Source organism: Urocitellus parryii, chromosome 5 (genome assembly GCF_045843805.1).
Source record: "Urocitellus parryii isolate mUroPar1 chromosome 5, mUroPar1.hap1, whole genome shotgun sequence".
NCBI classification, from domain to species: Eukaryota; Metazoa; Chordata; class Mammalia; order Rodentia; family Sciuridae; genus Urocitellus; species Urocitellus parryii.
In genome coordinates this window covers 179,381,264-179,406,853 of record NC_135535.1, presented here as the reverse complement: position 1 = coordinate 179,406,853, position 25,590 = coordinate 179,381,264, and the positions used below count along the sequence as shown (strand labels likewise).

The 25,590-nt window shown below is 39.3% G+C and overlaps 1 protein-coding gene across 1 annotated transcript in view; it reads left to right on the top strand.

The window, feature by feature from the left end:
• Nucleotides 1-1,429: 1,429 nt before the first annotated feature.
• The window catches only part of LOC113177714 (cytochrome P450 2C18-like), a 45,553-nt gene continuing 21,392 nt past the window's right edge, over nucleotides 1,430-25,590 (top strand). The window contains 3 exon segments of the mRNA XM_077798771.1: nucleotides 1,430-1,603; nucleotides 17,058-17,220; nucleotides 17,388-17,537. Of these exon segments, the coding sequence (XP_077654897.1) occupies nucleotides 1,436-1,603; nucleotides 17,058-17,220; nucleotides 17,388-17,537 (481 nt within the window). The 5' untranslated portion in view covers nucleotides 1,430-1,435.

The window sequence follows — 25,590 nt, the reverse complement described above, 5'->3', positions numbered from 1 at the left end:
TAAGAATACCAGTACACATGAGCATTAAACATTTTGTAAGTGGGGTCTTGACAGCAATTTTCTTACTAAATTGATTGTAAACAACAATGCTTGCCAATTTAAAACAAATACAATGTATCTTTATAGGTTGCACCTTTGTACAGCACTACCATTAGTGAACATCAATCCAGTAATGTTCAATTCCATACTACCAAATAAAGTCTCATATTCCAATTTGCATATTGTTCTTCTGTGCTGGGAATCTGTTTGGTATACTTGCTGTGTTCTATTTACCTCTAAATCATATGCCTATTTTCTGTTACTAATATTATTGCTTAAGGTCCAATATTTTTCATTCCATTACCTCTGACAAGGACATGCTAAAGAGCAATAGATGTAGTCCCATCTAGAAGAGGTGAGAGATTGGCAGAGCCATAGTTTACAATTCTCTGAGATTGTCTCTTCCACAGTTCTGCTGAATAAGTTTCACCTCTATACTTGATGGAGTGGGGAGAAGGCCTTTTGTCCCTCTTCCTTTTGTAGAATCAATGAATGACCCAGTTATCCTTGCAGTGAAATAATGGGTATTGATTTGAGGGGAAATTTGATGGTCTATGAACCGAGACAGTGTAGTATTTGCTTTACTTTTCTAAGGTGGCTTCGGAGGCCTCTTTGTTATAATTCATAGCACACCGTTATGGGCATCAGAGCTCATTCAAGTTCCAGTTCTAATGAAGGTCTCCCATGCTCAGAGAATCTCTGTTTCCTCATTTTCAAATAAAAAATAACAATATCTGCCCTCTGCTCTGCAGGATTTGGGGATTTGGGGGTACTAAATAGCAAATGCTTTGTACATTTACTTAGTTACATGTTGATATATGTTTGGTATTTTAAAATGTTTAAGTTGTACTTCCTAATTTATGCATAGGCACTTGTGATGTTAGTCCAGCCCTTTAAAATGTTGAAAAGACTTGATTTTCAAAGACAAACTATCATATTTTTTAATGAAGTATTACATGTTCAATATTTCAATATAAAAGTCAGAGATACACTGATCAGTCTGAGAATCCAGCATGTTGAGTAATGTTGGGGATCAAATGCTTCATTTTTTTTTTCTTATTCTTAGCTGCACATTGGTACCAGCAGAGGATGTGTGCTTGTGTGTTTGTTTGTTTGCTTCTTTGTTTTAAAATATCTATTCCTGTGATCTCAGAGTGCCTGAACTAGATTGTCATGGACAGAGATTTGGAAAGGAGAGCAAGATTAAATAACAGTTTGTTTAACCTCATCAGGTGATTAAAGTACACTCAGAAGGAATTAGAACTTACCTAGTTGATTGGCTCGGCACTTTATGTCAATAGGACACAATCTGATAGTGCACTATAACAGAATGAACTATAAAAGCTTTACATTGATTGCAAGTTCACAGTTGACTAAGTAAAAGAGGAAGGCTTCAATGGATCCAGTTGTAGTCCTGGTGATCAGTCTCTCCTGTATTCTTCTCCTCTCACTATGGAGACAGAGATCTGGGAAGGGAAGACTCCCACCAGGACCCATGCCTCTCCCAATTCTTGGGAATATCCTGCAGATAGATGCTAAAAACATCAGCAAATCCTTAACTAATGTAAGTCTGTTGATGCTCCTCCAGTGGTGAATATATTAATCCTTTATTTTATTTTATTTATTTAGTGAATATATTAATCCTTTATTTTATTTAATTTATTTATATTAATTCTTTATTTTTAATTAAATATATGCACAAGGCAAATTATTAAAAGAGATTGTTTCACAGAAAATACTCTTTGGACATTGAGGTTTTCATTTTTTAATAGTCTTTCATTGTTACAGGTAGTGTAATGAAACAATGCATCTGGGATTAAAAAAATTATATTTAATATTTTGATGGCAATATTTAAATGGCAAAAGTCTGGAGTAGCCCTGCTCTTCATTTTTTCATCATTATTTGCTATGATTTTCTGTTTTCTGCACAATCTAATCTGCTTGTGATTCTTTGAGTGAAGTTTTATTACTTTCAGGGTGTCTTTCATTTCCAGCAGTTTTGACTAGTTTCTTTTCAATATTGCTATTTCTTTATCAAAATTGTCTCTTTTAATTCATTCCTTAGGTCTTCCTTTAGTTTACTGAACATTTTAATAATCAATTTTCTATCACTTTTCTCTAGAATTTCACACACTTTTCAATCTGTGAAATCTTTTACAGGGGCGATGGTGAATTACGAGGGAAGATTTATTCATTTGGTTTCTCAATTTTTCAGAATTCATGAAATTGCACTTCAATGGAAATGGATTCTACTTTCTATTTTACACCTACGTCCTTTTGTGTGTGTAGTTATCTCTTTTGTTTTGGGGTTATTTTTTCTGTTTTTGATATATGAGTAGGTCCAGAGGTGTGACCTGAGGTCCCCCTTTGGTTGATTCTCCTTTGACCTGGTTGTAAGTTTGAGATTTTTTCTCCTTAATTTTATGTTTTGAAGTAATGTTGAGACGGAGGTGGGACTACAAGTGTGGGGTGAGATCCATTGTTACGGGGCTGAGTTGTGTGTATTGCTTGGGAGCAGGATGTCTACTCTGTGAACCTGATATGACCCACTCACTTTTCAACCCCACTTAGAGGAAGTAGTCAGCCAGGAATTGCACTATTGTTACCAATAAATGTACAGCCTCAAGACGAATGTGCAGTATCTATTTTGATATCTGTAACACTAATTGCCACCTATAGAGGATTGGAGGGATCAACAATAAAAAGTGTGAACAAGGGTCTGGGGCTGGGGCTCAGTGGTAAAGCACTTGCAGCACATGTGTGAGGCACTGGGTTCAATTCTCAGGACCGCATAAAAATAAATATAGTGTCTGTTCATCTACAATTAAAAAATATATTTTTTTAAAAATGTGAACAACATCAGTCATTATCACTTTTCTCTGGAAAAATGTGTTGCCAGCTGTGTTGATAATCTTGACAAGATGCATGAGGTACAAACTACATTAACTATATAATTCTATATTTAATGAAATTACAATTTGTTATGTCAAGAGAAAATAGAGTAGAAAGGCAAGAAAAAGTTTGAAATGTTTTAAAAAGTGAAGACAGGAGATGCAGAAGATGGATCACAAGTGTTGATTATAAAGAAAGATAAATAAAAAAATTAAGTATAAGTAGTTTACAATTAAAAAAAGAGGAAGCTGGAATAGGAAATATTTTGGGAAAGGGCTTTTGGGAGAAAAGAGTGAAGAAGGGGCATTAAGAGGGACAAAAACTAAGGTATAGCAAACAAGCAAATGTAAGATCAAAACAGTTCAAACTCATGTAAGAATATATCCCTCCTATGTGAAACCAAGGCTATTTAATAAACAGATGCAGAAGAAAGCAGTTAAAGAGACAGCAAAATATATGAATATATACATATATTGAACCTATTTTTGCTGCGAGAACACACATGTCTACACAAACACACATACCCAAATTTTACAAAATGAAAAGAAGTAAAAAAAAATAATAAAATAAAATGAAATGAAATTTGAAAAAAAAATTTAAGTCCTTTTTTTTTAAATACACATGACTTTCTATATATACATGGAATGTATCCCATCATTCCAATTAGGATTCTATTTTTATGGTTGTACATTATGTGGAGTTACACTGATTGTGTATTAATTTTTAAAATTTTTTATTTATTTTATTCATTATTTTTATTGACACATTAAAATTATACACAACAGTTGAATTTGTTATAATATATTCATATGTGCACATAATAAAATGGTATTTTTTTAAAGAGAGAGAGAGAATTTTAACATTTAATTTTTAGTTTTCGGTGGACACAACATCTTTGTTTGTATGTGGTGCTGAGGATCGAACCTGGGCTGCACACATGCCAGGTGAGCACGCTACCACTTGGGCCACATCCCCAGCCCCAATAAAATGGTATTTTTGATTAATTTTATTCCAATTACCTCCCCTTTTCCTCCCCTCCCTACCCCTGATGCTTTTATTTTATTCCACTGGTCTCCCTTCCATTTTACAAAATTTGTTCTAATTAGTAATACACGACAGTAGAATGTATTTTGACATATTGTACACAGATGGAGCACAAATTCTCGTCTATCTGGTTATACATAGTGCACAGTCACACCAATAGCATAATCATGAATGTTTATAGGGTAATAATGTCTGTCTCATTCTACTATTCTTCCCATCCCCGAAGCCCCACTCACTCCTCTCTGTGCAATCCAAATTTCTTAATTTTTCCCTCCTCCTTAGCCCCCACTGTGGATCAGCATCTGCTTATCAGAGAAAACATTTGACCTTTGATAATTTGGGATTGGCTTACTTTGCTTAGCATGATGTTCTATACTTCCATCCCATTTACCTGCAAATGCCATAATTTCCTTTTTCTTTAAGGTAGAGTAATATTCTATTGTGTATATGTACCATATTTTTTTTTATCTATTCATCTGTTGGTGGGCATCAAGTCAGATCCTAAGCCGACATGAAGATTTGGGCCTGCTTTTTCTTCTATTAGGTGCAGGGTCTCTATTCTAGTGCCTAAGTTTTTGACCCATTTTGACTTGGTTTTTATTAGAGTGAGAATAAGAGGTTTAATTTTATTTTGCTACATATGCATTTCCAGGTTTCCAAGTACTGTTTGTTTATCTTTTCTCCAATGTATGTTTTTGGTGCCCTTGTCTAGTATGAGATAACTGAGTGTATATGGGTGTTTCTGTATGTTTTCTTTTTTGTGTCATTGGGTGGGTGAACGGCAAACCGCTTATATCGTAGGCACAGCCCTGGGCATGAGGCTGTGTGTTGCAGTCCCTGTGCTTGCTCCATGGCCCACTCCTCGATTGGTTGCTACAAGGACAGTTAGCAAGAAATTGTATTGGTGGCTGCCTGTAATCAGCTTAGCTACTGCCTGAGTATATATACATGGTAACTGTGCAATAAAATCAGACCTGCTTCCTGCTTGGTCTCCCGAGGCCTGGATCAGTGACTCCACAGCCACACTCTCCTCTACCTTGTTCCATGGACCTCCTCGCTGGAGCCCACGCACCAAGTCCACTTTGTCTGATATGAGGATGGAAATCCCTCCTTGTTTACGAAGTCCATGTGAGTTATATGTTTTTCCCATCCTGTCACCTTCAGTCTGATGTCTTTTCCTAGGAGGCGAGTCTCTTGAAGACAACATATTCTTTGGTCTTTTTAAAAAGCTCAATCTGCCAGTCTATGTCTTTTGATGGATAACTTTAGGCCATTAACATTCAGGGTTATTACTGAGATATGATTTGTAATCCATGTCATTTTGGCTTATTTTTGTTTTTAAAACTCGACCTAGTTTCTCCTTTGATCTTTCCTTTAGTGCAGCTCCTCCCTTTGCTGGTTTTCATTTCCTCTTTGTGCAATATTTTGCCAAGAATGTTCTATAGTGCAGGCTTTTTAGTTGTAAAGTGTTTTAACTTTTGCTTATCACGAAAGGTTTTTATTTCATCTTCAAGTCTGAAGTTTAATTTTGCTAGATATAAAATTCTTGGTTGGCATCATTTTATTTTAGAAATTGGTACATGTTATTCCAGGACCTTGCATTGAGGCTCTGGGTTGAGGAATCAGCTGAAATATGAATTGTTTCCCCCCATATGCAATTAAACCTTTTTTTCTCTTGCAGCCTTTAAAATTCTCTCCTTATTCTGTATGCTAGTCAGTCTCATTATAATGGGCCTTGGTGTGGGTCTATGTAATTTTGTACATTTGGGGTCCATTTCATTCTTTAGACTTGGAAAATTTTCTGATATTATGTCTTTGAATAAATTGTGCATTCCTTTTGTTTGTATCTCCATGTCTTCATCTATTGTGATAGATCTTAAATTTGATCTTTTCATTATTATCCCATATTTCTTGGAAGTTGTGTTTATGGTTTCTTACCATCTTCTCTGTGTGGTTGATTTTATTTTCAAGAGTGTATATTTTGTCTTTTTTTGCCTGAGGTTCTGTCTTCTAAGTGGTCTAGTCTGTCAGTAATACTTTTCATTGAAATATTAATTTGCTTTTTTTCTTTATTTTGAGGATTTCTGCTTTTTTTCCAATCTCTTTTGTTGAATGAATCTTTCACTTCCTGTGTTTTGTCTTTGATTTCACTTCTTATACTATCCTTTACTTCATTGATCAGCTTAACTATATACATTCTAAATTCCTTCTCGGAATTTTCTGTGTTGTCTACAGATTCTATTGTTGGAACATCTTGGTTTGTTTGTTTTCCATGTTGTTTGTGTGTCTTCCCACCTAGTTGTATACACCTGAGGCAGCACAGTTTTGTAGTCTTATAGTGCCCCTGAAGGTTTCCAGTACCTCACTTTACAGGGGGAGATGAATATTAACAACACCCAATGCAAATAAGATATACCTTTAAACCAAATAGCTCCTATTAAGGCATCTACATTTTGTCACAATAAGCAGAAATGATTTGTTAAATTATTGTCTACAATATAAACAGTAAGTTTTGTTTCTAATGATGGACAATGAGGGAACAGAAGTAGTGCAAGATGTGATATTTATGATGGAGAAGGAAAGAAGTTAAAAGCAAAAATTTATAGTAAGATTGAGGAAGGAATTAATAGTGATGGGCTGTTTGTATGAGAGAAGTGTGACAGAGAATCCAGGGAGACAGAGAGAAAAAATATATACAGATTTTCTAAAACTGTAAAAATATAAGGATCACAAAAAAACTGTAATATACAATTTAGATATCCCATTCCTCAATATATTGATGCATGAATAATATTTGGATTCAAAGATGGTAGAGATGTGAGAGAGGAGGCAAAAGGAAAAAAAAAGAGGTCTCAATAGAAAGTTGAACGATCGTTTCCATGGGCTTTCAAAAATTTTATCAGCTTCCCTCCTCTGCTGACACGTGGAGTTGTCTGAAGTTTGATGGTAGCTCCAGTCTGGTGAGTACCAGACTTGTTGGGTGGGTGAGCTGATAGCAAGATGCCCTCACATCCTCTTCCAGTCTTCCCACCCATTGTAGCTGACCCACTCTGTCCCCATGCACCTCAGGACTCCCGGAGATGTAGAGAGCCTTGTTGTCTCTAATTTCTTCAACCTGAGATTTCCCTGGGGCACTGCCCCTAGTCTCTGGCATTCCACAGGCTTGCTAGATCCAGCCTGACCCAAGCAAGCCCAGCTACAATTTGATAGACCTGGGCTTCAGTTTACCCAGGCCCAGATTGTTGCAGTCACAAGATCTCAATGCCATTTCAACCCGCAGGGAGACCACCAGGGAGGTAGCCACACAAAGGAGAAACCCCCGCAGAGAGGCAGCCAGATGGTGGCCACTAGCATTCCCAGCAGAAAGATCTCAGGTACAACCAGACCTGCAGATACCCTGACAATGTATCTCCAGGCCCTGTCTGGTGTCCCCATTCTGAGGTGGATGCGACCTGAGATGGCAACTTGTGTATACATTTATGAGCAAAGGAAAGTCATGTCTGATTCATTCTACAGTCTCTTCTACTTCCCTACCCCCTCCTTTCCCTTCATTCCTTTTTGTCTAATCCAGTGAACTTCTATTCTTCCCCTCCCTGCCTGTTTTAGTAAGCGTTTTCACTGCTGTGACTAAAGGATCTGACCAGAGCGACTGTATTTAGGAAGAGTTTATTTGAGGGCTCACGGCTTCAGAGGTCTTAGTCCATACAAGTCTGGCTCCTTTCCTCAGGGCATGAGGTGAAGCTGAACATCATGATGGGAGAGTGCAGCAGAGGGAAGCAGCTCATATTAAGAAGCAGAGAGAGAGACTCCAGCTCCATATACAAAGTATATACCCCATAGCTATACCCCGGATGAACACCTCCTCCAGCCACACCCCACCTGCCTCTAGTTATCACTCAGTTAATTCCATCAGGGATTAATCCACTCATTGGGTTAAATCATTATTAAATAATTTCTCCTCTGAACCTTCTTGCATTATTTCACTTGGGGGAGATGCCATATTCAAAGCATAACACTACCCTTTCTTGTTGTGGTTTAGCATCCACATAGCAGAGAGAACATTTGGCCTTTGGTTTTTTGGAACTGGCTGATTTCACTTAGCATGATATTTTCCAGTTCCAGCCATTTAGTGGCATATGCCATAATGTCATTCTTCTTTATGGATGATTAATATTCTAATCATTCTATATACATTGTGGTGAGCCGTTTCTGTGAACTGTGGCCGCCATTACAAGATGGCGCTGGTTTCCCCTGTAGTCTGTGACAAACAACTCCTTATCAGAATGAGTTGGCACGCTGTGACTTGGCACCCTGTGAGAAAAGTCCACGTGGCAGCTTCGCATTGGGGCTTGAGGTGATTTATTAAGGCTGGGAGGGGCATCCGGGGGAGAGAAGAAAAAGTATCAGGGACCTGAATAAACTGCTGAGAGAAGATTCCCGAGTTGCGTCTTCCTTGCGGGCAAGGGGTCGCGACAAGTGGTGCCGAGACCCGGGGACCAGAACTTTCAGTCAGTCAGGGGTGGTGCACCGGTTAGTCCCAGGTGAGTGGGATCTGCTATGAAAGCAGGGATAGTCCCAATACGTGGGATCCGCGTCCAAAGCGGGGTCAGCTCCTCTACAAAGAAAGAGAGAGCCTCATGTTTATTGCAGCTGCACTGTGTACTTTCACTTTTGTTTTCTGTGTTTCTTTTGTTGTGTCATCTCGTTTTTGTTTTTTGTGATATCGCTTGTTGTTTTTTGTGCGTCTTTTGTTGTTGTGTCATGGGTGCCGCGCCTTCAAGTCCGCTCCTCCTGGCCCTAGATGACCTGTTACGTTCCAAGGGCCTGGAAGTGAAACGTAGTACTTTAGAGAGATTTTTACAGAAGACAGATATTGCTGCGCCGTGGTTTGCATTCTCGGGCAGCCTTACTATACCTAGCTGGGATAAATTAGGCAAAGACCTTGACTTTGCTTCTGAGCAGGGCATGTTAGAGGGTGGGGTGATACCCCTTTGGAAGATGGTCCGTAGTTGCCTCACAGATGGCAGATGTCAGGACGCACTTACTAAAGGACAGGAAGTTTTAGAGCAATTACATGAGGAGAAGTCAGAAACGGCAGAAAGTGAGGTATTTCAGGAGGATGGGAGTGTGCGGAGTATGAAACAGGGGAGGAGGCGGCTGTCTCCGGCAAGAAGTGAGATATCTCAGAAGGATGGGAATGTACGGAATGTGAAACAGGGGAGGAGACGATTGTATCCAGATCTCAGTGCGCTGCGCACACCCCCATGCGAAAGTGGGTCAGAGAAAGAGGAGGATGAGGAGGAGGAGCTTGGGAGGCTGTCTTGTCAGCTAGGGAGTGTAGGCATGGGAGAAGGGAACAGAAATAAACAGGGGCTCAAGAAAAATGATCCTCCCGATCCACCGCCGTATGGTGGGGGTGTTTCGGGGAGAGCTTTCCATGCCCAAACATGGAGGGCAGTTAATGCTGAGATGGGTCTTGCTTATCCAGTTTTTCAGGATGACAATAGGGGAAGATTCCATGAACCCTTAGATTTCAAAATTGTGAAGACCCTGGCGGAGTCCGTGCGCACTTATGGGGTGGATGCCGCCTTCACACTAACTCAGGTGGAGGGTTTGTCTAGATACTGCATGACTCCCTCTGACTGGGCTAGCCTTGTTCGGGCTTGTGTTTCCCCGGGTAAATATTTGGACTGGAGAGCATTTATGCTAGAGGGCGCAATAGAGCAGGCCGCCCAAAACCATGCGGCGGGACACCCCGCTTGGGATAAGGACATGCTTTTGGGGCAGGGGAGATTTGCTAATCAACAGACAGGATTTCCTCTTGAGGTATATGACCAAATTAACAGCATTTGCATTCGGGCATGGAAATCACTTCCAAATAGAGGAGAGGTATCTGGTAATTTGACTAAGATTCTACAAGGCCCTACAGAACCCTTTTCAGATTTTGTTGCTAGGATGGTAGATGCCGCTGAAAAGATTTTTGGGGATCCTGATAGAGCCATGCCCCTTATCAAGCAATTGGTTTTTGAGCAATGCACCAAGGAATGTAAAGCAGCAATCACTCCTTATAAAAACAAGGGCATAGAAGCATGGATGAAGGTGTGTAGAGAGATTGGAGGACCTTTAACTAATTCAGGCCTTGCAGCTGCTATCCTTCGGATTGCCAAAGGGGGCGGTCCTGGTGCCAGAACATGCTTCCATTGTGGTCAATCTGGTCATTTCAGACGGGAATGTCCCAAAAAAGACAGTTTTACTGGACCTCCTTACGGTGGCCCTTCCAATGGCCTTCGTCTACCGGGGTTGTGTCCAAGATGCAAAAAGGGGAAACATTGGGCAAGAGAGTGTCAATCAGTGAGAGACATCCATGGACAGCCTGTTTCAGCTGGGCCAAAAAACGGCCAACGGGGCCCCCGACCCCAGGGCCCACAAATATATGGGGCAATGGAGAATGTCACACCCGCACCCGAGACATGGCCGTCTCTACGCCATCCCATGAAACGCGGAGAGCCACTACAGGCGCCGCAGGATTGGACCTCTGTTCCACCTCCAGACTCGTATTAACACCTAAGATGGGAGTCCAATTGGTGGAAACTGAGTTTAAAGGGCCTTTACCACCTGGCACTGTAGGTTTGCTAATTGGACGTGCATCCTCTATCTTGCAAGGTCTTCATGTTTTCCCTGGAGTCATCAGCCCTGATGCTGTAGGGACAGTAAAGGTTATGGTGGAAGCTCCAAGGGGCATTGTGTCTATCTCTCCAGGGGATCGGATTGCTCAATTACTAATTTTGCCTAGCTTGCATACCCACTTCCCTTCTGACTCAAGGTCACGGACGGGAGATGAGATTGGTGCCACCGGAGGAAATTGTGCCTATTTGTCACTGAATATGAGCAATCGCCCCACTTTGGAGTTAAGCATAGAAGGTAAATCTATTGTGGGATTGCTGGACACAGGGGCGGTACCATTCCGCTTTGGAAATTAGTGAGGGGGTGTATAATGGATGGTAAATGCCAGAAAGCTGTGAGCGAGGGCCAGGCTGTTCTTGAGCAATTGCATGAAGAAAAATCAGAGGGGTCACATAGCGAGGTAGCAGAAAGTCTTAGGAGTAAGAGTGGTGAACAGATAAGGGAGTCTAATGTTAAACAGAGGAGAAGGCTCTATCCGGACTTGACTGAGTTAAAAACTCCCAAGGACACAAGTAGCTCGGACAGTTCTGAGGAATTAGATCCACCCTAGCCGCTCTCAACCCCGCCTTCTCATCTTCCCCCTCCCTATCAGGCCCACAGAAAAATCTTAATTGACCTTCTCCAGAATATTCACCATGGCTTATTTTAGGACTTTCAGCAAAAGAATCTCTACAAAAAAGTTCAATATAGATAAAACTTCCTATTTTCATGTTGCCCTGTTTTATTTGGCTACTGTCTGAAAAAATCAGCATTCCAGGCACGGGACACTCCCTTACTAGTTTTTCACAAAAATATGTAACAAGGCCTCTGGCCTTGAGCTGGGCTTCACAGTGCTGACTACATTTCTAAGATAAGGGAGTTACTAACTGGGCTCCATGGTAACAGCTGGCAGGAGGAAGAATTGGAAAGGGAGATAGAGGAACTGGAGGGTCGATTGTAAAAGTCAAGATTTAAAGCACCTACAGCCCCGATCGCTGTCACGCTCCCTCCTTATAACCCCGATTGGGACAAGGACAACCCCAGAAGGCTGGGGGGTGTTCAGTGGCAGCCTAAGACGGCCCAAACTTCCCAGTAATTGAAAACTTGGATGCCGATGGACAGCCGGCCAGAATACATGTTCCTTTAGCCTTTAAGGATATTAAACAACTAAAGGAGGCAGTTACTAATTACAGACCCCTGCCAATCAGCCGACACCTAGTGACTGGCAACAGCTTTGCATGGCTGTGTTGTCCGGAGGGGATTTTTTGTTGTGGAAAAGTGAAAATCAAGAGAGGTGTCGCGAGCTAGCCCGAGTCAATCAGGACGCCGGCTTCCCACGGCATAACCTTGAAATGTTAACAGGCTTGGGACTATATGCTATCATAAATCAACAAATTAATTATAATCCTGGGGTCTATGCTCAGATAGCTACAGCAGCCATTCAGGCTCGGAAGGCTCTACCTATTTCAAATGCTAAAACAAAAATTTCAAAAATTGCTCAAGGACCCTCTGAGCCTTATTCTGACTTCCTTGCCTGATTGATACAGGTAGCAGAAAAAATATTCCCTAACTTGGAACAAGCCATGCCGGTCATTAAGCAATTGGCTCTTAAATATGCAAATTCCTATTGCCAAAATGCCATTAAATCTACCAGAGCAAAGAGTGTTGATGACATGATTCGAGCTTGTAAGGATATTGATGGAGCTCATATTACAGGACAGGTTCTGGCCGCTGCCCTCAAAACGGAAACAGGGGCCCGGCCCGGGCCCCAGAAGCCTAGGTGTATGGGGCAATCCAGGGACGGAATGGTACCCCGGGGAGTGGGCGACTTCGTCACCTCCCACGGACCAACCCCTTTCTATCTGTAGACTCCCTAGGGGAATGCCAGGAAGTACAGGATGTACAACTGCAACCGCAGGTCGCAGAGACAGAACAAGCTGCTACCGCAGTAAGATCTTGGCCAGGCGGGGGAAAACGCAGACAAAATCAAACAAAATACAATCGGCTAAGAAAACTTGGAGAACTTTTGCCCTGAAAATGGGCACCAGACTCCATGTTGTTTGCATCACCATGGTAACCATGGGGTGCCTGGCCGGCATAGCTGCTTCCTGGTCCCACCTCCCACACTTTTGCGGGCTTCTGATTGGTTCTTCCACAGTCACTCAGACAGGACTTCTGGTCCCGCTTTCCAGCCACTAACCTGTACTGCTGTGTTTCAGGTTTCTACCGGAGCTGCTCAGAGCCTGTATTTTTTTTTACAACAAAATGCCTACCTGTAAATGCTAATGAAAGATATCTTTTTCAGACAAAATTTAATTCCACAGGTTTCTATGTTACAGTCCTAAATTTAAGCTAGTTCTAAGTTAAATAACCTGACTTTTTCTCTATAGTTGTGTTACTAAATAATGATCTATTGATGAGAGATATCAAATATGCTTCTTTATATTTTACTTTTAATTTTGAAGGTTATGAGGATGCATTTGCTCGCCACAGGAACAAGCCGGCAAAGTTCCTGTGATGACCAAAAAATCCTTATTTTCATTGCTAACTATAAAAATAAAAATGTATACTCAAGGATCTTATTTCAGTTACATCAAGTGACGTCACATAGAAGAGTGCACTCCTAGCTAAAAATAAATTTAAATGGATCCAAATATTTTAAGACCACGTGGTTACATAAAGTTAATACAATTATAAGTTATGTTCTTATTCTTTATATATATATTTTAGATATTTAGATAACCTATATTTGTTAATCTATAAATTAATTAGCACATGCCTAATTGATTAGTTAATATATATTTGCCTAATTGTTTTTCTTCAACAGAAAACCTATAATTTAAGTTTTATATTTACATTTATCAGATACTCTGTTTTTTCAGTTACAGATATTTGAGATAAATGTGTTTAGTATAAATTTGCTTTTAAGTAAAAATACAATCAAGTAATTTCTAAATCTCAAAGTAGAATTAATCAACACATTTTATCTGGGATTTTGGCTGCTAATCAAAGGATAGATCTGCTTCAAGCTCAAGTTGAGGAATTGTCTGACCTAGTACATTTGGCTTGTATTGATCAACGAGCACATTTATGTATAACCTCTGTCAGATTTTATGATTCCAGAAATGCCTCATGCATCATCGGAGAGTATCTATCCAGAACCTGGTCCATGGAAGCAGAAAACTTGATCCAGTCTCAACTAACTCAGATAGCTGTTTTGAACAACACCCTTGTCGTACCAGTGACTTTGGGACAATTCACCTGTTGGATTTCTTCTGCTTTTTCCTTTTTTAAGGAGTGGGTGGGAATAGGCATTTTTGGTGCAATGTGTTGCTTTGGTATGTTTCTCTGTTTATGGTTTCTCTGTCGCCTCAAGGCCCGCAATGCTCACCATAAGGCTATGATCATACAAGCTCTTGCAGCTTTAGAAAATGGCAATTCACCTCAAGTCTGGCTTGCGCATCTTAAACAGTAAATCTTTGACATGGTCGTTGCACCCCAAGTTATTATAACATTGCACTGGGATCGACATGTCTTTCCTCGCTATTCTCTTAGTGTTGGAAAGCCCTTGCACTCTGCCGGTCTTGCTGCCATTGCACGCAGATGGGTTTCCACACTAGTGCTTCTCTATCGCTTTAAAGTCCGTGCCTTTCTTTCAGGGTGCTGTCAACTTGTTTGTCATTGTACACAGCCACAGTTCAGCCTCAGCTATCCCCCTCCATCCACCATCGTCACGGTACAGGATGCGAGGCAAGGCACTGCACTTGAGTGATCCTTGAAGTGGACCTCAAGGAGAGCATGTCCTATTGCATGCGGGTTTGACGTCCTTCCTTACCCCACCTTATCCACGCCCCGCCCCACGAAAAAAGGCGTCGGCTGATATGGCCTCGGATCTGGGGAAGGGCCCTCCTTAGGGCTGGGCCATACTATGCAGCCACTTCTGCACAGTGGGATAGGACCTCTACTCTCGCCTGTATTGTCATACAAAAACAAAAAAGGGGGAACTGTGGTGAGCCGTTTCTGTGAACTGTGGCCGCCATTACAAGATGGCGCTGGTTTCCCCTGTAGTCTGTGACAAACAACTCCTTATCAGAATGAGTTGGCACGCTGTGACTTGGCACCCTGTGAGAAAAGTCCACGTGGCAGCTTCGCATTGGGGCTTGAGGTGATTTATTAAGGCTGGGAGGGGCATCCGGGGGAGAGAAGAAAAAGTATCAGGGACCTGAATAAACTGCTGAGAGAAGATTCCCGAGTTGCGTCTTCCTTGCGGGCAAGGGGTCGCGACAATACATACCACATTTTCTTTATTTAGTGATCTGTTAAAGGACACCTAGGTTGGTTCCATAGCTTGACTATGTGAAGTGAGCTACTATAAACATTGATGTGGCTGTGTCACTACAGCATGTTTATTTTAAGTGTTTTAGGTATAAACTGAGGAGCAGGATACCTGGGTTAAATGGTGAATCCATTCCAAGTTTTCTAAGGAAAACTGCTTTCCAGAGTGGTTGTACCAATTTGCTGTACATACACCAACATATGAGGGAAACATTTCCCCCACATTCTCATCAACACTTATTGTTACTTGTGTTCTTACTAATTGCCATTCTGACTGGAGTGATAAGGAATATCAGTATAGTTTTAATTTGAATTTCTCTAATGGCTGGAGAGGTTGAATATTTTTTCACATGTTTGTTGAGCATTTGTATTTCTTCTGTGAAGTACCTGTCAGTTCCTTTGCACATTTATTAATGAGGTAATTGTTTTTTTTTTTTAGTGTTGAGTTTTCTAGAGTTCTTTAATTTTAAGAAAAAGCAAACAATATATTTTCAATGGGGTATACATGGAGTAAACAAAGGAAAAATACTCATGAGAAGTAAAGGTTTCCCCCCTCCCTAACTTCTCATGAGTATGGTCTAAATTGTTGGTAGGAACGGATTTTCATTTTTCATGTTTATGTTTTGCTTTGTAACCCTAGGGTCAAGGTTTGGGCATTGTGAAGCAAGCACATTTGCATTCCTCACTAGCTAGCTGCCAGATAATGTGGCTAGGAGCCCATTTGTTGTAGTAGTGCTCAGCTTCCATTCTTCCAGTATAGGGTGGGATCCTCTGAGGAGCGCTGACAGATTGTAAATTCTTGCCGTGGAAGTGGTGCAGAGTTCTAAATTCGAACTCCTACTACTGATAATATCCTGGAACGAGCCTGGAGGACTTTATGATGAGGGAAATAGCCACACAAAAAGACCTTCACTCCATGACCTCACTTACCTGTGGAATCTTACAAAGCAAAGCAAAAAGCCTCAAACTCATAGTAATAGAAACTAGAATGATGGCTATTGAGAGCTGTGATGTGAGAGAAAAGGTGAGATGTTGGTCCCAGGGTATAAACATTCAGTTACTTGGTGAATATTCACTGGAGACCTAAGACACAGCATGGTGATGAGAGTAAATAAAGTGTCTTACACCTGAAGTTTACTAATGTGTATTCATCACACACACATGACAATGTTAACACTGAGGTGATGTATATTAATGAACTTGGCTGTGGTAATCAATTTGCAATGTCTACATCAATCAAAATAGCACGTTTTATACTCTAAGTATATATATATATATATATATATATATATATATATATATATATATATATATTTATTATTTTTCAATTGTACCTCAATAAAGTATTTAATAAAAAGAAGACTATGGGCTGAGAACCAGCATAAGAAAATGAAGGAAAGAAATTAACCATTTAGGGTCCACTGGATGGTAACAGAATCCTTGTGGGTTTTGCATAAAACTTCAGTCTGTACCCTGTGAATTAATGCTGGTTGAGAGAAATTGTTCTTCCATGAGATGCTACATGGCCTGATGCTGCCTCCTCCCTGGTACTCACTCTTTTGCTGTGTTAGTGATATCTGTGGCCTCAACCTATGAGTGTTAAGATCATCTGGGGGCACTTTAAAAAATAAAGAAAAAATTTTCTGGGTGTTGGTGCAAAGGTGCATAAGCACTGGGTACTAACAAATTGTTCAAATTTGAGAAGTTAACAAAATAAAGGTTCACATTTGGGTCTTCTGTTTATTATACATGGTTCACTGCAAATGAGTTTGTAACTTTCTGACTTTGTTTCCTTTGAATGTAAAACAGAACAAGTAAGTCCCCTAAATTCATTGATATGAGAATTAATCATAACACAGATATCCATTGCCTGAGCCAGGTATAGCACATTGCAGCCCATCCATATGTGACAGCTTAATGGCCATCACATTATATGAGAAAAATTGAGAAATATTTGAAGATTCTATGGCACAATAAAATATAAAAAATACCCATAATCTGTAACAGTCTGAATCATTCCAAACATGTAGATCAAATGCTGATCTTCCTCAGCTAATTTTTGCATTTTTCTTTTCCATTTCCAGTTGTCAAAAGCCTATGGCCCTGTGTTCACTGTGTATTTGGGTACGAGGCCCACTGTGGTGTTGCATGGCTATGAAGCCGTGAAGGAAGCCCTGGTTGATCATGGAGAAGTATTTTCTGGAAGAGGCAGTTTCCCAGCGAGTGACAAAAGTAGGAAAGGGCTTGGTAAGTGGGCATGCATGTGAGGTAGGTGAGCAGTGGTCATGGGAAAGAGGAGCATGAAAAAGAGAAAGCCAGGTCAAGCTTGGCCATCTCTGTTGCTGCCAATCGTCAACTTCCTGTACCTTACCAGGGATATATATCCCTTCTAGATTCTGCTCCCTTTCATTTAGGACTCATTTTAACTACTGGAAACAGATGGAAAGTGATGAGACGCTTCTCAGTCATGACTCTGAGGAATTTTGGGATGGGGAAGAGGAGCATTGAGGACCGAGTTCAAGAAGAAGCCCGCTGCCTTGTGCAGGAGTTGAGGAAAACCAACTGTGAGTGTGTTGTGGTATCACTGTTCTTAACAGACTGCTCTTTTCTGGGTCTAGTGAATACATTTCAGCAACAGCCAGGCCTTTATAATCATAGGTTCTGTCAAGACTCATGTAGAGGAGTGATGGTATTAAGCAGAGAGTCAGAGTTTGTTTATCTTTGCTGGCCTGTGCACAGACATGAGTGGGCATGCATGGTAGATGTAAAAGGTCGTATAATCCTACTCTGACCAGCTTTATTGATGTTTTCAAATCATTGCATCATGAAGAGACAAAGTTTAGAGATGCATTTTTCTTAAAGAGTTAAAAAGCAGGGTTTCTCCATGGCACATTTGTGAGTTTCCCACTCCACAGCCTTCACTGTGGTCCATTGGACACAGCCATAGACCCTGTGGAGCTGAAGCAAAAGTGATATGTTCTTTCACTGAATTGGACAGTGGTTGTACAGTCACTTTCGATTTCTGACTTCTCTCAGGGTTTCTTTCAAGGCCAGTGCCTACAATATGCAGTGATTATATAATCAATGGGTTTACATTCATTTGCATATCTCCTGGAAATTCTCATTAATCTTGCATATGGTAATCACTTACCTCTCCTTGTCTTCTCTACTAACCCATGCAGTGTTTTTACGGTGTCTCTGATTTTCAGCTTGGATTTCAACTGCTCTGTTTTTCAATTTCTCTTCCAATTAATAAAAGAGGAAAGAGTGAGAATTAGACTTTACTAGTGAATGACACACACAAAGAAATTCACAGGCTTCCCTAATTACCTTCTAACTCCATAGCTAAAATATACCTTTGTTCTCAAAGCTTAGACCACTGGAACATTCACAGAGCCTGGTGAAGTGGATAATTTGAAAGCATTGCTCTTACCCAATGCTCTACACTTTCTTTGCATCATTTTTTCATTTGTTGATTTTACAATTTTTCTCTTGTATTTTTTATTGACATGTAATCAGTTCATATTAATGATGTCCTGTGAATGTCTAGAGCGTTCGGGTCCCTGGGTAAGGGTTGCGAAATAACCAGGACACAGAGGATGCAGAGCCAAGGCAGCAATTGCAACTGCATGTTGACGTTTATTTGCAAGTTCCTTTTACATTTTTCTTCTAACAAAGCAAGCAATTCTTCAGTAACACTTCACCCACGTTGCCCAAATATCATGCCTCAGCGGGTACACAGAGCTAAATTTAGATTGTTCCTGTTCATTTGATAAGTACCCTCCCAAAGTTCTTTGTAGACATTATCTAATCCCCTGAGGATGTATTTGCTTCTTTAGAATGTACTGTTCCCAGATCAAGTATGCAGGAAGCTTCTTCCTCTTGTCCAAACCATGCAGAACTTGTGACTTGCGATAAGGGGAAGAGAACTTTTCCTCCTCCTAGCTGAGGTTTGCCTCAGCTAACCTAAATCACAGCCACAGCTCTTGCAATATGTCAGGCCTGAGGGAGCTAAACTCTGCACACTCAAACCCCAACAATGTCCCTATGATATCTATACATATATGTGAAGCATATGCTGTTTAAAATTCATCTGCTGCATCTCTCTACCCTCTTCACCACCCTATCTCCAGTAATCACTCTTTTACCTTCAGGCTCGCATTCGTTTTGACGCCATGTAATACTTGACTTTCTGTTTCTGATATCTTACCATAAGTTCCCCCAGTTCTCTCTTCTTTGCAGCAAATGACAAGATTTCCTTTTTGTTATGACTAAATACAAATACATAATGTTGTATTTATAACAGATTTTCTTTATCCACTCATCTGATGATAAGCACATAAATATGATATCTTAGCTATTGTGAATAGTGTTGTAGTTATCCTGAACATGCAGGAATCTATGTTGTATGTTGATTTCATTTCTTTCATCTATGTGTCAAGAAACAGGACACTTAGATCATATGGAAGATCTCTTTATGTTTCAGGGAACTGCATACTTTTTTACATAATGACTATCTGAATGCACATTCCCACCAACAGTTATAAGGTGTACTTTTTTGTCACACCTCTCCAATATTTGTTAATTGTGGTGGTGGTAATATGTGTTTCTTATTTTTGTTTTCATGTTTTTATGATAGCCATTTTAACCTGAGCAAAATGATATCTCTTGGTCGTTTTGATTTGCATTTGCCTGATACCTAATGGTATTGAGAATTTTTAAAAAGTACTTATTGATCATTATATTTCTTCTTTTGAGAAGTACCTATTAAGATTATTTGCCCATTTTTAATTGTATTACTGTGGTTTGTTGTTAAGTTTTTAATTTTTTGTTCTTTATGTATTGTTGATTTTAATCCTCTGTGAGACGAATAATTGGCAAATATTATCGCTCCTTCTGTAGAATGTCTCTTCTATTGACTGTTGTGTAAGAGCTTTTCAACTCGATGTTATCTATTTGCCTATTTTTGCTTTTAGGGTCATATAGAAAAAAAATCATCACTGGTATTCATCTTGAGGTATTCCCCCTATGTTTTCTTCTGGTTCATTTAGTGTTTCACAACCTACCGTCAGGTCTCTGAGCCATTTTTGAGTTGGATTCTGTACAGGGTGAGAGAGGAGGTTCAAGTCACAATCTTCTGTCTGCTCCATTTATTGAAGAGGGTCTCCTTTTTCCACCATAAGTTTTAGTAACTTTGTTTAGAATCAGTGGACTGTAGATGCATTTTTCCCTCCTCCAGGATATTCTTTCTCTTTGATTATTATATTTTCCTGTTTTTATGCCAATGCCATGCTGTTTTGTTTACTGTGGCTGTGTTGTATGGCTTAAAGTCAGGAATTGTCTTGCCTCCAGCTTTGCCCTTTTGCTCAAGACTGTGTTGACTATATAAATATATTTTCAAGTCTCTCTCTATATGAAATACCTATGTTTCTTTCTCTCTCTCTCTCTCTCTCTGTGCTTCCACATGAATTTTAGGGTTTTTTTTATAGTTCTGTGAAGAATGTCTTTGGTGTTATCATGGGAATTAAATTGAGCCTAAAAATTGATTTGGATAGTATGATACTTTTAACAATGTTAATCCTCCATTTATTTGTATATTCTTCAATTTCTTTCATCAACATTTTGTAATTTTTATTGTAGATACCTTACCTTTTTGGTATTTTTTTTTATCAAGTAAAGTTTAATTAAATATAAAATCTACTTGTTTTATCAAGTAAACTGTAATTAAAAAATATAGTTGTGACTTTGGATACTTTTTTTTAACAAATGATATTTATTGATCACCTAATTGTTATTTCACTTTTATACATTCCTACAAAAGTGAAAACCTTATTGTATGTTAATTTATCTACCTACACTATGACAGTATTGACTATAGGGATGACCAGCATTTGTCGCCATCTGTCCTAGCTGGCGACCTAGTGCTGGGTTCAGAAAATCTGACTATTCCAATAATTCAAGAAAATGACAAAGAAAGCACACAATCACACAGAAATATCTTTTCAGCAATCCAGAGATGGCTCTGCAACCTTAAGTGTCCTTGTAAAGAGAAACAGCCATTGGACTTCTTTATTCTTATACAGGAAACACACAAGGAGTTTCCATGGAACATTCTATCCCCAAAGAAGAAAAGGGGTAGGATTACAAAGGAACAGGTGAGTGTAGCTGAACCCCCTTGGGTGATGCCTACACCTGGAGCCACACCTTGCTCCCCAGCTGGGACAACACCCAAGTCACTAGAAAATGTAGTCATTGGTCAGAGCCCCCAGGGCATGGGGACTTGAAGGCCTGTTCATTCAAAGCAGCTCCCAACAAGCATTCATATTTACTAAAATATACTTGTGACTACACGATTCAGAGAAATGTTCCAGAATTTCACAACAAGGCAGAATTGCCAAATAGATTAAATAATGAGGTATTTGAAGATGATGGGCTCTATTTCCTAAAGCAAAAAATTTTCCCTTAGTCAGTCTCTCTCTTCTCTCTCTTACTCTCTCTCTTTTTGTCTAATAAATAAACAGATTCCATTTATGAACTAAACCTTTGTGTTACCTTGAATTTACTTTAAAATAAATTTTTGTTACCTTTATTTTTGTCAACAAATGTCATTATTTATGTGTTTGCCTTTCTTCCTCATAAAACATGAATGTTTTCTGCTTATATTCATTTGTTCCACAAGTATACAAATCTGTACATAGTTACACTCAATTTATTCTTTACCTCTGCAGTTTTTACACACAAATATTTCAGTGATATAAAACGAATGTCCTTTAACTTTTTTCTCTTTCTACCTAATTCCTAATTTTCTACAGGTTTGATGACAACTATGATTCAGCATGGAAATTGAATTAACAAGTGTTTTTAAAGTGATCTTTTAAAATGTTTTCCAAAATAAATGTGACTTTCGGTTAGAATGGCTTAAAAAGGCAGTAGATTTGAATGGAGCAGTAGGAAAATCACTATGAAACTGGCTACAAGGTTAAACTCAATTTGAGTTTAAGGTAAAAGTGGTACTGATTTTTAGCATGCTGAACATTTTTCATGTGAAAGAAATTTCTAGATAGATATTGCTTAGAGTTTCTTTTTTTTATTTTTTTATTTTATTTTTATTTTTTTATTGTTGGTCGTTCAAAACATTACATAGTTCTTAATACATCATATTTCACAGTTTGATTCAGGTGGGTTATGAACTCCCAATTTTACCCCGTATACAGATTGCTGTATCACATCAGTTACCCTTCCATTGATAGACATATTGCCTTTCTCGTGTCTTATGTATTCTGCTGTCTGTCCTATTCTCTACTATCCCCCTCCCCTCCCCTCCCCTCCCCTCCCCTTTTCTCTCTCTACCCCTTCTACTGTAAATCATTTCTTCCCTTTGTATTATCTTGTCTTACCCCTCCATTCCTCTTATATGTCATTTTGTATAACCCTGAGGATTGCCTTCTATTTCCATGCGATTTCCCTTCTCACTCCCTTTCCCACCCACCTCTCATCCCTGTTTAATGTACATCTTCTTCTCAAGCTCTTTGTCCCTACCCTGTCCTTGTTTACTCCCCTTATATCAAAGGAGTCATTTGGTATTTGTTTTTTAAAGATTGACTAGCTTCACTTAGCATAATCTGCTCTAATGCCATCCATTTCCCTCCAAATTCTATGATTTTGTCATTTTTTACTGCAGAATAATAGTCCATTGTGTATAAATGCCACATTTTTTTTATCCACTCATCTATTGAAGCTGATTCCACAGTCTTGCTATGGTGAATTGTGCTGCTATGAACATCAATGTAGCAGTGTCCCTGTAGCATGCTCTTTTTAGGTCTTTTGGGAATAGACCGAGAAGGGGAATAGCTGGGTCGAATGGTGGATCCATTCCCAGCTTTCCAAGAAATCTCCATACTGCTTTCCAAATTGGCTGCACAAATTTGCAGTCCCACCAGCAATGAACAAGAGTGCCCTTTTCCCCGCATCCTCTCCAGCACTTATTGTTGTCTGACTTCCTACTGGCTGCCAATCTTACTGGAGTGAGATGGTATCTTAGGGTAGTTTTGATTTGCATTTCTCTGACTGCTAGTGATGGTGAGCATTTTTTCATGTACTTATTGATTGATTGTATGTCCTCCTCTGAGAAGTGTCTGTTCAGGTCCTTGGCCCATTTATTGATTGGGTTATTTGTTATCTTATTGTCTAATTTTTTGAGTTCTTTGTATATTCTGGTTATTAGGGCTCTATCTGAAGTGTGCGGAGTAAAGATTTGTTCCCAGGATGTAGGCTCCCTGTTTATCTCTCTTATTGTTTCTTTTGCTGAGAAAAAACTTTTTAGTTTGAGTAAGTCCCATTTGTTGATTCTAGTTGTTAACTCTTGCGCTATGGGTGTCCTATTGAGGAATTTGGAGCCTGATCCCACAGTATGTAGATCATAACCAACTTTTTCTTCTATCAGATGCCGTGTCTCTGATTTAATATCAAGCTCCTTGATCCATTTTGAGTTAACTTTTGTGGATGGTGAGAGATAGGGATTCAGATTCATTTTGATGCAAATGGATTTCCAGTTTTCCCAGCACCATTTGTTGAAGATGCTATCCTTCCTCCATTGCATGCTTTTAGCCCCTTTATCAAATATAAGATAGTTGTAGTTTTGTGGATTGGTTACTGTATCCTCTATTCTGTACCATTGGTCCACCCACCTGTTTTGGTACCAGTACCATGCTGTTTTTGTTACTATTGCTCTGTAGTATAGTTTGAAGTCTGGTATCGCTATACCGCCTGATTCACACTTCCTGCTTAGTATTGTTTTTGCTATTCTGGGTCTTTTATTATTCCATATGAATTTCATGATTCTGTTTTCTATTTCTGCAAGAAATGCTGTTGGGATTTTGATTGGCATTGCATTGAACTTATAGAGAACTTTTGGTAATATTGCCATTTTGATGATGTTAGTTCTGCCTATCCATGAGCAGGGTATATTTTTCCATCTTCTAAGGTCTTCTTCTATATCTTTCTTTAGGGTTCTGTAATTTTCATTGTATAAATCTTTCACCTCTTTTGTTAGGTTGATTCCCAAGTATTTTATTTTTTGGGGGGATATTGTGAATGGAGTAGTTGTCCTCATTTCCCTTTCAGAGGATTTGTCGCTGATATACAGGAATGCCTTTGATTTATGCGTGTTGATCTTATATCTGGCCACTTTGCTGAATTCATTTATTAGCTCTAATAGCTTCTTTGTAGACCCTTTTAGGTCTGCTAGATATAGAATCATATCATCTGCAAACAGTGATAATTTAAGTTCTTCTTTTCCTATTTTTATGCCTTTAATTTCTTTCGTCTGTCTAATTGCTCTGGCCAGTGTTTCAAGGACTATGTTGAACAGAAGTGGTGAGAGAGGGCATCCCTGTCTTGTACCCGATCTTAGTGGGAATGCCTTCAATTTTTCTCCATTCAGAGTGATGCTGGCCTGTGGCTTATCATAAATGGCTTTTACAATGTTGAGGTATGATCCAGTTATCCCTAATTTTTCTAGAGTTTTGAACATAAAGGGATGCTGTACTTTGTCGAATGCTTTTTCTGCATCTATCGAGATGATCATATGGTTCTTATTTTTAAGTCTATTGATGTGGTGAATAACATTTATTGATTTCCGTATATTGATCCAGCCTTGCCTCCCAGGGATGAATCCTACTTGATCATGGTGTATAATTTTTTTGATATGTATTTGAATCCGATTCGCCAGAATTTTGTTGAGGATTTTTGCGTCAAGGTTCATTAGAGATATTGGTCTGTAGTTTTCTTTCTTTGAAGTGTCTTTGTCTGGTTTCGGAATCAGGGTGATGTTGGCCTCGTAGAACGAATTTGGAAGTTCTCCCTCTTTTTCTATTTCCTGAAATAGCTTGAAAAGTATTGGTGTTAGTTCCTCTTTAAAGGTTTTGTAAAACTCTGCTGTATACCCATCCGGTCCTGGGCTTTTCTTAGTTGGTAATCTTTTGATGGTTTCTTCTATTTCCTCTATTGTTATTGGTCTGTTTAGGTTGTCTATGTCTTCCTGCCTCAATCTGGGCAGATCATAAGACTTAAGGAATTTATCTATGCCTTCACTATCTTCTATTTTATTGGAGTATAAGGATTCAAAATAATTTCTGATTATCTTCTGTATTTCTGAAGTGTCTGTTGTGATATTGCCTTTTTCATCCCATATGCTAGTAATTTGGGTTCTCTCTCTTCTTCTCTTCGTTAGCATGGCTAAGGGTCTGTCAATTTTATTTATTTTTTCAAAAAACCAACTTTTAGTTTTGTCGATTTTTTCAATTGTTTCTTTTGTTTCAGTTTCATTAATTTCAGCTCTGATTTTAATTATTTCTTGCCTTCTACTTCTTTTGCTGTTGTTTTGCTCTTCTTTTTCTAGGATTTTGAGATGAAGTATGAGATCATTTATTTGTTGGTTTTTTCTATTTTTGAGGAATGAACTCCAAGCAATGAATTTTCCTCTTAGAACTGCTTTCAATGTGTCCCATAGATTCCGATATGTTGTGTCTGTGTTTTCATTTGACTCTAGGAAGTTTTTAATTTCCTCCTTAATGTCTTCTAGAACCCATTGATCATTAAGCAACCTATTGTTCATTC